At 41.1% G+C, this 14,839-nt stretch overlaps 1 protein-coding gene across 1 annotated transcript; it reads left to right on the top strand.

The window, feature by feature from the left end:
- The first annotated feature begins 500 nt into the window (after window positions 1–500).
- Window positions 501–14,682, top strand: vps11 (VPS11 core subunit of CORVET and HOPS complexes). The gene is made up of 16 exons (XM_065963082.1): window positions 501–699; window positions 2,916–3,060; window positions 3,141–3,276; window positions 3,387–3,550; window positions 4,787–5,034; window positions 5,315–5,516; window positions 5,601–5,752; window positions 9,463–9,649; window positions 9,813–9,956; window positions 11,303–11,500; window positions 11,598–11,759; window positions 11,946–12,079; window positions 12,580–12,782; window positions 12,912–13,083; window positions 13,309–13,531; window positions 14,088–14,682. Exons 1-16 carry the CDS (start codon window positions 554–556, stop codon window positions 14,250–14,252), a joined length of 2,781 nt encoding a protein of 926 aa, XP_065819154.1. The 5' UTR covers window positions 501–553; the 3' UTR covers window positions 14,253–14,682.
- Window positions 14,683–14,839: the final 157 nt, after the last annotated feature.

Below are 14,839 nucleotides of genomic sequence, written 5' to 3'. Positions count from 1 at the left end.
CTACACTACCAGCGCCGAAGCTTTGATAAAGGCGACTTTATGAAAATAGATCATATTTAAGGTTCTTTTTCTTAATTAAAAATGCCTTGGTAGTGTCAGAAAGAACTGAATAATTTTGTCTTGAGAGAAACTGGTAAAATATTACTTAAATTAGGCTTTTTACTTTAAATTAAAGTTTGTTTGGGAAAAACTGGTGAAAATGTGATCTGTCAGGGTAACAAGAGGTGGGATAATAAGTGTTGAATGTTTATTGTTGAATGCTGAGGCCGTGAGAAGAATGAAGAAGTTGTGACAGTGCAAAAGGAAGGGGGAGGGGAGGTGATGAAAATATCTGCGTGGACAAAAAGTAAAATGTTTAAAATGGTTCTATGGCTCGACTATCTAAATGTGTAGGTCAATGTAAACGTATTACAACACAGTAGGTGGCTTTAAGGAGACTATTATGGATACAAACCGAGACTAACCCAACAGTTGAAGAAGAATCCGGGTCACGTGATCTGCGTATCACATGACAACACAGCGATAAGTTAGCTACTACGCTAACGCTGATAAAATGGCAGCGTTTTTACAGTGGAGGAAATTTGTATTCTTTGATAAAGATAGTGTGAAGGATCCTGTGGATAATGGGAAAAACTTTGCTCTTCCGAGCGGAATATCTGCGTGTGACTCCGGCCGAGGACACATCGTCCTGGGAGATATCCTTTAACAGAACCAGTTAGCATGCAGGCTAACGTTATGCTAACCAGGGTACCGACAGCTGACGTTAGCCCCGACTCAGTCAGATACGGTACCTTTTGTTATTATGTCTTACTTTAAATAAGGACTAGCTCAATCGTAGCAATGTACGTTAGCTCTGTCTTCTGTCTCTGTACAGAGAACATCACACCAAACTTAGTTAGAAAAGATGACAAGATAAGTTTGGACTGGATATTTGGTTAAATACATCACAAAGTATTGACTGAAGGTTTGATAAATAATACAGATCTACTTCGATCTACACTTATTACACTCAATCACATTGGATACATGACTTCCATAGATTAACAACAATGTTACGATAGATAGATAGATAGATAGATAGATTAAGTGACAGTCAGTAAACACAACTTGCATCTAAAACACAAAAAGTGCAGGCACAAGATAAAAGGGACTTTAAAACAGTAACCACTAATAGACCTAGGACTGTCTGATGGCAGTAACTGGAAGGAGAGGGTAAGAGGGGTCCTCTTTTTATTTATTTATTTATTGAGTTTATCAATTTTGAGAGGAAACAAACAATAAGAACAATACTGAAAATAAACTAAACAAAAAACCCACCCCAGACTAACAGATACTGCAAATAATGTATACAAAGACATCAGAAATATCACAGAGAAAAACAAAAATATGTGTATACATAGCTATAGACAAGTATTCACACAAAAATAGTAACAGTGTAAATGAAGCAGAAAATAAATGAGAAGCACAGACAGGTTTGCAGTTTAAGTTACAGTGTCTTGCAGGGCGACTGCTTCAGAGTCTCTGAAGGAAAGAATCCTTCCACAGTCTCCAGCATTCATCAGTTTTATGACTGAGGTCATGAGTCAATTTCTCTAAAGGGAGTAAGGCTGTGATTTGTGAAATCCACATATCAGCAGTTGGGATCTGTGGAGCAGACCAACGTAGCAAGATACAAAAGATTAACTAACAGAACTTTTACATCTGAATAAAAAAGACCCTTAGTAGAGTGATTCAACAGATAAAAGGAAGGGGATAATGGGAACAGTTTACCAGTTATCTCCTGGATCACAGAATGAACCCCTCTCCAAAATGTTTGGATACGGTCACATGACCAAAACACATGAAGAAGGGTCCTCTCTTTAACAGGGTGGTCTTCCATCTCAACAGAGCCGTGTATGGTTCAGGGAGAGGAGGTTGGGATGAGCCGGTTATTTATCTGGCCTGATGAACTATCAGAGTTTAGTTTTCTGCTTGATGCTGGGGGAGTTGAATCAGGATGAAATGTTAAAGGTCAGAATGGATTCAATAAGTGAACGCTAAACTAGGGTCAAAATGTTCTATTTCATATTTAAATAATAATGTCTTTTTAGGTTTTAATTGCTGATTTACCTGCTTCTTTTCTTGGCAATATTTCAAAGATACCCTTCTTGTTGCGATGTCATTACCTATCAACCAACATTAAACTAGCAGTCAGGCTATATAATGAGTCTATAACCAAACAAGTATTTAAGTTTCTATTGTATTACCAGTAAACATTCATATCAGACTCCAGCCCTTTAATATTAAATCAAGTCAATCAATGTATTATTTTCTTTCAATTAAGCCAAATAAGTAAAGATATAACCGTACTATGCTGTGTGGAAATAGTGTCAAATTACATGTTTAACACTCCCTTTAAGGTGAGTTACACAGTCTGAAGCAGAAACCCTGAGTGCAAAATACACAACATAACCACATACACAGATGAGCTGCAGCTACAACACAAGTGTTTCTAGAGGACCAAAGGGATGGACACAGCTGGTATACTTATGTATGTTGTTGTTGCCATGGTTCTTATTCAGTGAAGATATTGTAGCTGACTGTGTGTTAGTGGGTTTGCAAAATGCACAAAAACTAAATGTTTTTTGTCACCTTTTCTAACATTACAATCCTATGATTCAGATCATCCTGAAAAAATCTGCTCGCCACGTGTTTCTTTGTAAATAAGCCTGCCAATTTTTATAAAATGGGGCATTTAAAACAATAAGGCTAATGGTAGTATATTGTTGTTTTATATCATTTGGTACTTGGTTGTGTTTGGTAATGTGCATGTATGTTGCTGACGACTCTAGAAGCAGAAATCATGTCCATACCCTACTCACTCGCTCTCTGTACAGCTGTGCATAACTGTCCTTAACTTCCATGATGTTACATATGGACGGCGGTATCTGGACTCTGACACGCTCCCTGCAGTTGACATCTTTTCAGGCCTACAAGTTGCGAGTAACACACCTGTACCAGCTGAAGCAGCACAGCATCCTGGTATCTGTTGGGCAGGATGAACAAGGAATAAATCCTCTCGTAAGTGACCAACTCTCATTTCATTTTTAGAACCTTTTTTTTGTAAAAGCACTGCCTCAGAAAGTTTTTGCATTTCTCAGGTAAAGGTCTGGAACCTTGACAAGCGAGACAGTGGAAACCCTCTCTGCACCAGGATTTTCCCTGCAATCCCTGGCAACAAACCAACAGAAGTGTCCTGCCTCAGTGTACATGAAAACCTCAACTTCATGGCCATTGGTAAGACATTAAGAAAGTGTCTTTTTTTCTGATTATTGACCTAGTATCTGTCAGGCTGGAGCAGAAAGAGCTTTGTCTTCTCAGGTTGTGATGGGTGTTTCTCTTGACAGGCTTCACAGATGGCAGTGTGGTTTTGACCAAAGGAGACATCACTCGAGATCGTCACAGTAAAACTCTGACTCTGCACGAGGGAACCAGTCCCGTCACTGGCCTCGCTTTCCGCCAGATGGCAAAGGTCACAAATCTGTTTGTTGCCACTCTGGAGAAAGTGCATGTAAGTCTGATCATTCCCTGTAACTTATCTGGAGACTAAATCTATCTTAAGAAACAGTACAGGTATTTTGAAGCTGGGCCCTTTTTTTGTTTTTCAGATGTTTTGGTGGGTTATGATTTAGGATGTTGCTTACAATAGTTTTTCTGTGAATTAAGGGCAAATTCAAATTCAGACTGGTTAAGTAGTCTAAACCTTAAAGTCTTTATATGTGATTTTTCACACTTAAATATAATATAAATCAAGTATATCCTCTGAAAATAACTCTGTGAGTCATGACTGTCTACAATGGGTGTAACACCCGAGTCCCACTGTCTGTGATGTTTTCAGAGTTTTCAGAGTCCTATCTTCACTTTGTTTACATCGCCGGGACGGCCGGCTGACTCCTCCCCTCGTGTATAAAAGTTGTTTAATTGAGGGACTAGAGAAAAGAAGAATAACATACTGTACTCACTGCTTAACTGTGTTTCTAGATCACGCTCATTTCAGGTAAATTTACATGCAGTGTGAAGATACGAGCATAATAAAGATTGCTAGCATTAGCATGCTAACGCAAAAATGCAGCGCAAGTTGTTTTGGTTTCATGCTGGTGCTCAAGGGCGACATCTGCTGGATCAAAAAATCACATATAAAGCCTTTAACAAAGAGACTAACAGACTAGTAATTGCCAATTATCTGTGTGAGGATGATTAATCGTTTCGTCGGCTAATTGCACTCAACCCTATTCATGACATGTAAGGACAAATGTTAACACGGTTTTAAAATGTGACAAAAAAACAAACAAACACCTAAACTGGCACCTGCAATATGTCTGTTTATGATTGCACAGTAATGGTCTGTAAAATTAATGTGTTTACCAATAAAGTCTGTTGGATTGCAGAGAGCTGTCTTAAGGCTTTTTCTGGTTTCAGAATAAGTATCTGACTCTTGCCATATTACTGTTAAATACTAAATTATTAATGCAGACTGTTAGTGGCAAGAACAAGCACTTTGAGAGTGTTCTACAAGACTAAGTACTAAATGGTCTCAATCTACTATTTACATACCAAAACATGTCAAACAGTGCCCAGATTTAAAAAGAAGAATTACCCTTGACCCATCATTTGTAAATTCCTTCAGCAGCTGTTCAGAGACACCTGATGATGGTATCATTGTTTCAAGTCAAAGATGATGCTGTAAATTGTTTTAAATGAAGTTATTAGATTTTTAACTCCTGTCTCCCTGTCTTTCCCTGCCCAGTGCTACACCCTGTCCATCAAGGAGTATCCTAAAGTAGAGCTGGACACACACGGCTGTGCTCTGCGCTGCTCCTCCCTGGCTGATCCCTCCCAGGATTCCCAGTTCATCGTGGCTGGAGATGATTGTGTGTACCTGTACCAGCCCGATGAAAGAGGGCCTTGTTTTGCTTTCGATGGACACAAGCTGTTGGCCCACTGGCACCGCGGATATCTCTTTTTACTCATCAGGGATACAAAGTCACCCAACAAGTAAGGATCGAAAACCGTTTAACAGAATAAATAAATAAGTAAAAAGGAAATATATAATCCTAATCTTTTCAGTCATTTAGGTCCTGAACCCTTCAGATCAGGTCCTTTTTTGTCCTACAAATATTAAGTAGCAACAACTTTTTTGGCCCTAATTTACCCCCGACGCAACAATGATTTTTTCCACCTTTATTCCACAAAATGCTTTATAAGTTCAAGTATATTAAGTTTTTACCTGTGTACCTTTTAAAGACTGTTGAAATCATCATTTTGTTTTACTCAGGCCAGAGTTTGGCAGCAGAGGGAGCTCTCCATCAGACAAACAGCTTCTGACCATATATGACCTGGACAACAAGTTCATCGCCTACAGTGCCGCTTTTGATGATGTCATTGATGTGGTGGCAGAGTGGGGCTCCTTCTACATCCTGACCAGAGATGGAAACATGTTTGTTCTGCAGGAAAAAGACACACAGACCAAACTGGAAGTGAGTGCATTACAGATGGACTCAGTGCTGAATTACATGATGAACCACAGAGCAGTGCTGTAACCTCCTTGTGTGTTTTTGAAGATGCTTTTTAAGAAGAACCTGTTTGTGATGGCCATCAACCTGGCTAAGAGCCAGCATCTGGACAACGACGGACTGTCGGAGATCTTCAGACAGTATGGGGATCACCTTTACCTGAAGGGGGACCATGATGGAGCCATACAGCAGTACATACGGTAATAACACCTGATATTTAGTATGTGTGTGCTGTAGTATGTGTGTGCTGTAGTATGTGTGTACTGTAGTATGTGTGTGCTGTAGTATGTGTGTGCTGCAGTTTGTGTATACTGTAGTATGTGTATACTGTAGTGCTGTATTTAACTATGTAGAAATCTCTGGGTAAAATGAACTAGATTATCATTATTAAGACTTCCTTTTCCATGCAGAATTGATGTCTGCTGCCCAAACACCATAATTTCTTGGTCCCTCATAATCCTGAAGTAACTCCTGGTCATCTGTTGAGTCTCAGTTCAACAGTAGTAATAATAATAATATATTGTTTTTTTATAGCGCTTTTCTAGGAACCCAAAGACGCTTTGACAAAATATAAAACCATAAATACAAAACAAAAAACGATGAGGACAGTACAATAAAGAAGTAATGTAGGGGGAGGGTGGGAGTTAGTGGTTGTAGGCAATGTTGAAGAGGTGAGTTTTGTGGGATTTCTTGAAGGAGGTGAGTGTGGGGGAGTCTCTAATGTTTTTTGGGAGTGAGTTCCAGAGGGTGGGAGCAGCAACAGAGAAAGCCCTGTCCCCCCAGGACCGAAGGTTTGTCCTGCAGGAGGGGGACAGGAGGTTTGCATCCGCAGACCTGAGAGTGCGGGTGGGAGTGTGTCGGTGGAGGAGCTCAGACAGGTAGGGGGGAGCCAGGTTGTGAAGGGCTTTGAAGGTGATGATGAGGAGCTTGAAGTTGATATGCTGGGGGTTGGGGAGCCAGTGGAGGTCATGAAGGACGGGGGTGATGTGGTCTCTTGTGCGGGAGTGTGTGAGGAGACGGGCTGCAGAGTTCTGAATGTATTGAAGTTTTTTGAGTGAGTGTGATGGTGATCCGTAGAGGAGACTGTTGCAATAGTCTAATCTGGAGGTAATGAATGCGTGGGTGAGGGTCTCGGCAGCTGAAAATGAGAGGAATGGGCGGAGGCGGGCGATGTTTTTGAGGTGGAAAAAGGCTGTTTTGGTGATTTGTTTAATGTGTTTGTCGTAGGAGAGGGTTTGGTCGAAGATGACACCAAGGTTACGGAGCACTGTGGAGCCATCGATGGTTAGGGAGAAGATGTTGGTGGATTTGATGAGAGATTTGGGGCCGATGATAATGACTTCTGATTTGTCGCAGTTGAGTTTGAGAAAGTTTGTTTGAAGCCAGGATTTTATTTCAGTGATGCAGTCAGTGAGGATTGAGTGAGTGGCAGGAGTGATGGCTTTGGTGGCGATGTGGAGCTGGATGTCGTCAGCAAAGCAGTGAAACTGGAGTCCATGGCGGCGGATGATGTGACCAAGGGGGAGTATGTACATGATGAAGAGGAGGGGACCTAGTAATAAACCTTGGGGAACACCTTGGGAGAGAGGAGCAGTGGGGGATTTGCAGTGATTAATGCTGATGAACTGGTATCTGTCCAAGAGGTATGATTTGAGTCAGGAGAGTGCAGTGCCGGTGATGTTGAAGGTGGTTTCAAGATGGGGGAGAAGGATGGAATGGTTGATGGTGTCAAAAGCTGTGCTTAGGTCCAGTAGGATGAGGATGTTGAGATTTCTGGCATCAGAGGAGAGGAGAAGGTCGTTGGTGGAGAGCTGTTTCGGTGCTGTGGTGGGAACGGAAACCAGATTGGAATGATTCATAAAGGTTATTGGTGGATTTTAAGTTGAGATGCAACGGCACATTCCAGAAGTTTTGAAAGAAAGGGGAGGTTGGAGATGGGTCTGAAGTTGTTTGGGATGTCAGGATTGAGTCCAGGTTTTTTCAAAATGGGGGTGACAGCTGCAAGTTTGAGAGATGGTGGAAAAGGAGGAGTTAATTGTTGAGATAATGAGTGGGGATAGGGTAGGAAGGCAGGCCTTGACAAGACTGGTGGTGATGGGCTCCAGAAGGCAAGTGGAGGTTTTCATTCCTGTTGTGAGGTCAGAAAGCTCTGCAGAGGAGATGGGAGAGAACTGAGACAGGGGCTGACAGGTTAAGGGGGGGCAGGTGGAAGAAGGGGGGACAGATACAGAAGGGGCTAGGTTGTTGTAGATGGTGTCTATTTCTGTTTGGAAGAATGACAGGAAGGAGGTGCATTTGTCTGCTGTGAAGGATTGGGAACCATTGTCCAGAGGGTTGAGGAGTTTTTTGATGGTGGAGAATAGTGATTTGGAGCTCCTGGAGCCAGACTGTATGAGATGGGAGTAGTAGGTGGATCGGGTGTGGGAGAGGGCATCTTTGTATTGTTGGAGGTGATCTTTGTAGGCTTGAGGGTGTACAGTGAGTCCAGTTTTGTTGCGTAGTCTTTCCAGTTGACGGGCATGGGTTTTCATGTGACAGAGGTCAGGAGTGAACCAGGGAGCAGAGTGGGTGAAGGAGATTGTTTTGGTTTTAATTTGTGCGAGCTGGTCGAGGCAGGAGGAGAGAGTGTGATTGTAGTAGTCTGTGAGGTCAGAGGGTGCGGTGGGGTCAGGGGGAGGGTATGCAAACATAGTGTCCATGAGGGCAGATGATAGGGCGGAAGGAGAGACAGTGTTGAGTTTGCGGAAGTAGATTACAAGTTATACAGCGGCTTCACTCAGGCTCACCTCAGCTGTCTGAGACCAAAGAAGACTCTGATTTCTTGTGATTTACTCACAATAAAATGAATTTATTTTACAGAAATAACAACATAATTATGCACATAGTAAAAAGTAAAACGTCAAGTTTTGTCAAATCCTCAAGAGCAGAAGAAAAACAATGAAAATGTTTATTGAGTGGAGGTCGAATCAATCACGTCTGATGCATTTCAGGTAGTCAGGGAATCCAAAGCTGTTTTTTTTTTAACCGTATCAAGCGGATTTGTGTCACAAATTCAAATGTTTATCTGTAGTTGATTATTTTTCTGCAATGATATTCAGTCTGTTTATAAAGATAACTAACCCATTGTTAGAATGTGGCTGCTGGTGGGCGATATGGCCTCAGATTTTTTGTGGCCGTAAGTGTGGGCAGTAAGTGTTATATCACAATAATACAGTATTAAACAGGCTAGTGCATATGAACACACATTCATGCTCTGCAACACACAATCCCCTCCTCCCCCTCAAACAAGCCTGTTTGATGGAGTACCTTAATAATTTCTGAGCTTGAGACCAGAGAAAGACATTTTTATAAGGACAAAATTGTTCTTGCCTGGAGCTGCATTGTTGTGTTAGCATGCTAATGCTAGCGCTCTTTAGTTAGCTCGTAGCTTCACACTGCATGTAACTTGACATAGCATGACTGTGATCTAAAAACTCTTATGTGACATTCAAATAAGCAGTGAGTACAGTATGTTATTCTTCTTTTCTCTAGTCCCTCACTCAAACAGCCATGTATACACAAGGGGAGGAGCCGACCGGCCGGCCGTCCCTTCCATGTCTACATGGCTCAGACAACAAATCACAAACGGCAGGACTCGCACGTCACACTCATTGTAAACAGTCATGACCCAGACAGATGTTTACAGAGGATAAACTGGATTTCTTCTATATTGATGTGTAACATATCGCACATTCTCCCTTTAAGTTTCTGTTGAAAACAGCACATTTCCTTATGACTCTTTCATAATAAAAGCATTCCAAAAAGGTCAAGATTATTTTGGTCTTTGCGCTTTTCCAGTATAGTTTGTAAATATGCTCTTGAACAATTTCTCTTTTGTTCAGTCTCATTTAAAACATTGATGTTCCTGCAGCACCATTGGAAAACTGGAGCCATCATATGTCATCAGGAAATTCCTAGATGCACAGAGGATCCACAATCTTACAGCATATCTGCAAGCCCTGCACAGACAGTCACTGGCCAACGCAGACCACACCACACTGCTGCTGAACTGTTACACCAAGCTAAAGGACAGCTCCAAGCTGGAGGAGTTCATCAAGGTGACCCACTGCTGTTGTAGATTTAGTATCCAATGGATACAGATTGGTCTCAGTAGACTTAAAACTTAAACTTAAAACACATATTTTAAGCCTGCTTTTTTATAAACGTGTCACTAACTGATGTCATTTTATAACAGCATTGTGTTCCTCTTTGTTTAAACAGAGCAGTGAAAGTGAGGTTCACTTTGACGTTGAGATTGCCATCAAGGTTCTTCGGCAGGCTGGTTACCACAGCCACGCTGTGTTCTTGGCTGAGAAACATATGCACCATGAATGGTACCTTAAGATTCAGCTGGAAGACCTCAAGGTAAAAACCATCAAACCTGAAATTCATTCTTTGAAGTGGTGGGGATCTCCCCCCCCCCCCCCCATCATGTAATTCAGCACTGAGTCCATCTGTAATGCACTCACTTCCAGTTTGGTCTGTGTGTCTTTTTCCTGCAGAACAAACATGTCTCCATCTCTGGTTGCGGGGGGGGGGAGTTTTTTTTTTCTGGAAGCTTAAACTAACTGTGATAACTTTTTATCTAGTCAAGAAATAGACTGAAATTAATACTGATGCCTCTAAGTGACATTGTAAAGCTATTCATTATTTCTTTATTTTTATTTGAATGCTTGTCAAGATTGTTTGACACACAGACCAAAAGTGCATTTGATAACAACTTCCATGATTCATAGTGAGCGATATTATTGATCATTCAAGTCAGCAGGATTTTTTTCTTAGCAACATATATTCTCTATACTGCAGTCAATGTAAAGGTCATTTATGAGTCAGTCAGCCTGATTATGTCTTTTCACATTTTCACCTCAGAAGAAAGTTAACAAAGTGCAGTTTTTGTGCAGTTGTGTTGCTCTTTATAGTATCATCTGATATCACCATGTGGAGTATGCAAAGCTGCTCATTACCAATGCACCCAGTGACATCACAATGCTTAAAACATGTGGGTTAATTTTATCTAATGCATCCTTTATGTGTTGACACCTGTAGTCAGAGCTCTCTGCTTGTGAATGGATCACTCACTAAGGTCATAAGACCAGGTGTGAACACGCAGATGATGCAGCCTCTCACTCAACACAGTAACATTTATCACTCTCATCAGCTCCCTTTCTCCCTGCACTCTTATCAGCACCATCTTTTCTTCAGAATCAGAATCGGGGTTTATTGCCAAGTACATTTACACATACAAGGAATTTGACTTGGTGTATTGGTGCTAAACAATTAACAAGGAAATAAAGTAGAACTAGCTACAACTTAAATAATACAGTATAAGAAGATATTACAATATATAAAATAGAATTTAAAAATGTAAAATATAAAAATAAAAAACACAAAATGTACAAAAGGTGCAATGTAGGAGCTGTGCAGTGGACTGTGAGAAAAAAATCTTAGTGTGTGTAACTTCTCACAGAGTGCATGTAAGGAAAATACATTTAAAGTCCAGTGGGCGTTAATGTAATGGTTAAAAGCAGATTCAGTATTCACATTACTCTGATGTTTTTCTGACTGTGGGGCTGATGAGAGTCTGGGTCTTGTTGAATTAAGGCTGTGAGTAACATTGATATTAAGAAGATGTTAACAAACAGATGAAGGCAGCAGGATTTCACCTTCATGTAAGAAAAATGTTTGAAAGTGTTTCTCTCCACAAAACACAGAACTATCAGGAAGGCCTGCGTTACATTGGACGTCTTCCTTTTGAACAAGCTGAGAGCAACATGAAGCGTTACGGCAAGACGTTGATGCATCATGTTCCTGAAGGCACCACGCTGCTCTTAAAGGGCTTATGCACCAACTACCAACCCAGCGGAGACACTGCTGAGAGAGACGGGACGGAGACGGGTCGGTATGACAAGGTCAGCCTGCACTGCTTTTCTTCTTTAACCTCTTTTTCACATCCACAAGAAACGTCTTTTAGATTTTATATGCATCTCTTGTTCACACCTGTTGAAGGCAAACTCAGAGGAATTCATTCCAATTTTTGCCAACAATCCTCGGGAGCTGAAAGCCTTCCTGGAGCACATGATTGAGGTGGACCCTCGCTCTCCTCAGGGTGTGTATGACACACTGCTGGAGCTTCGCTTACAAGACTGGGCCCATGAACAAGACCCTGAGGTAAGTCCAAATCACACAGACGAGCCATGATTCTCGCACAGTACATTGACAACACATTTAGCAGTAGACCACTCTGTTGTGTGATTATGTTACTTAGAAAATCAGACTTGAAATTAGACGTGGTTCACTAATAACAAAATAGTTGAAAGCTCCTTTTTTTCTCCTCTGATGCGTATGTTTTTCCAGCGTAAAAACGTCCTGCAGGGGGAGGCTGTATCGCTGCTGAGGAGTGACAACACAGTGTTTGATAAAGCTCTGGTCCTCTGCCAGATGCACAACTTCAAAGAAGGCGTCCTCTACCTTTATGAGAAGGGCAAACTGTAAGTGAGGAGCGCAGACCTGTGTTTCAATATCAATGAATTCAACTCACCTTATGAAGAAACACAGGATCACAAAACATCTAATAACTACCCTAACTCCTTCTATGCAGCATGTGAAACTAAATGAAAGGCCTGAGAGTGTACCAATAAGCACAGACCAGGTTAGACTGTTGAATGATTAGAGATAAGCTCTTTGGCTTTGTCCTGGGGAAACTCACCTGTTGATAATAATACACAATAATAATGATGTATCATGATTGTTAATAATAAAGAATCACGTAGATGGAAACTTTGTAGGTAGTAACTCTAATGATGAATGATGCTGTTTTGACAGATTAAGTCTGCTTGAATCTTATTTCTTTATGGAACTGTTTAAAATGTGCAGCAGTCTCTAATGAACTCTGTAGGTATAACACGTATTTGTAAACCAGAAATGTAATGTTTGATCCAACTATACATTTCAATCTAATAGCTTGTTGTTGATCTGCGTCTGTGTGCAGATATCAGCAGATCATGCACTACCACATGCAGAATGAAGAGTATGGTAAAGTGGTAGAGGCCTGCAAGCGCTACGGGGACCAAGAGGGCTGCCTTTGGGAGCAGGCACTTGGTTATTTTGCCAGAAAAGAAGAAGACTGCAAGGCCTACATCAGTGAGGTCCTTCATCACATTGACCAAAACAACCTGATGCCTCCTTTACTAGGTGAGCTTTTGGACAATAATAGATTTACTTGTTTAGATATTGAGCCACCTTTACATCAGAAGGTGAGGGGGAAGACTGCTGTTAACGAGCACATCATTACATCATCTCTTTCTTCATGATCTGCCACAGTGGTGCAGACACTGGCACACAACTCCACTGCCACTCTCTCAGTCATCAAAGACTACCTCATCAACAAGTTGCAGAGGGAGAGCCAGCAGATAGAAGACGATGAACGCAAAATCCACCAGTACCGCGAGGAAACGGCTCACCTTCGCTCGGAGATTCAGGAGCTCAAAACTAGGTGCATCACATGAGCCGTTGCATTCTCTTTCAACTTTGTTCTTAGAGAGTTAGGCACTTTGATCGTTTCCAGTTTCTATCAGTAACTGACTGTAATCTCGTCATTCACATGCATGTGACTTTATTTGAGTTGTTACCGTTTGTTACAGCTGGTGAAACTCAGAGGGATAGAAGTCTGGTAGATGAGGATTAGTAAACAACTTTTCTCCCTCAATTTTTTTCACAGTGCCAAGATATTCCAGAAGACCAAGTGCAACATGTGCAACAGCCCCCTGGAGCTGCCGTCTGTTCATTTCCTGTGCAGCCACTCCTTTCACCAACACTGCTTTGAGAGCTACGCAGAGAGTGAGGCTGAGTGCCCGACCTGCACTCCAGAGAACCGCAAAGTCATGGATATGCTGCGAGCTCAGGACCAGAAACGAGACCTGCATGACCACTTCAACAGACAGGTAAAAGTACTTAAAGAGTAACTAAACCCTAAAACAACTTTTTCCAACTATAAACCTCTGTATTTGAGTATTAAGTAGTTATGGATCAATCCAAGTCCCAATCTCCACATTTGAGTACAAAGTATTGAAATTTGAAATATTGTGTTAGAAATGTGCAGAGTGTCTGCCCTTCCATTTGAAAAATTCTAACGGCTGTGTGGAGTACAGTATTACGTAGGAGTGAATTACTACGTCACCAAATCTATAAAAGCCTCGTCACCCGACTCGGCAAACTGTGGGAACTCAAGTGTATGTGTGTATTTGTGTGTGTGGGGCAAACATTGTATCATGTTGTGGCTCTGACTGAAAGGAAGTTTACCAAAATCACTATATCAGTAACAGTATTCAAACATTACTCCTGTTTTATTTATTAAAGCTTTCCATCATCTTTTTTTAAATCTTTTGTAATAGTTGCACATTTCCTTTTTGTTCTAAGTTGACTGTTGTCATTTTGCAGTTTCAACGCTACAGAAAATTCAAGTCAGTGCTTATTCTGTGTCCTTTCTATGTTTTTCAGTTACGCAGCTCTAATGATGGCTTCTCTGTTGTGGCGGACTACTTTGGTCGAGGAGTGTTTAACAAACTGACTCTGGTCACTGACCCGCCTGGGAGCAAAACCGTTGGGAGTCTTGAAGTCAACCTGCAGAGAGATCTTCTCATCCACACCAAGCGAAACTCTTAGAAAACTGTTTGTTCTCTCCACCTGAGAAGGCACCGATGTGTCCAGCTTTATATCACCGCAAGCTCTCTGCAACACGATTTACTGCACAGGATGCATCATGTTTTCAGCAGCGCATGCAGTTGTCTGCCTTCAGTACCTATGATGGACCTATTTGTGTTGTAATGCTCCCAGTCTTAGTCCAATTCACTGAAATCTGTAAAAAATGTACCTAAGTTTGAAACATGTAGTGCTGTTAAACCTAACAGTTATTCAGCTTGGAGGATTGTGCTTTGTTGTGTTTAGTCTTACTTATTATGTACTCTTGCACATATTAAAAATAGTTCAGTTGCCTGGCATTGATGCAATAATTTGATGTATGTTACTTAAACTGGATGATAAGAATTGTCATTAAAGTCATTAGGTGCATTTGGGACATGTAGCACAAACTCTGGCCTTTTGTGGTTTTGCTGTTTCCATGATCTGCCAGTTTAGCCCTTTAAAATATTAACACAACTAGTAATTTACTGGAATACCAAGATATTCATATACAATTATATTTCATTAAATTACATGACATAAATTTCAAATATGACTTGCTCCAATGTGCA

Source organism: Labrus bergylta, chromosome 14 (genome assembly GCF_963930695.1).
Source record: "Labrus bergylta chromosome 14, fLabBer1.1, whole genome shotgun sequence".
NCBI classification, from domain to species: Eukaryota; Metazoa; Chordata; class Actinopteri; order Labriformes; family Labridae; genus Labrus; species Labrus bergylta.
The sequence above is the reverse complement of the archived record's forward strand: the minus strand, read 5'-3'. Positions and strand labels throughout refer to the sequence as shown.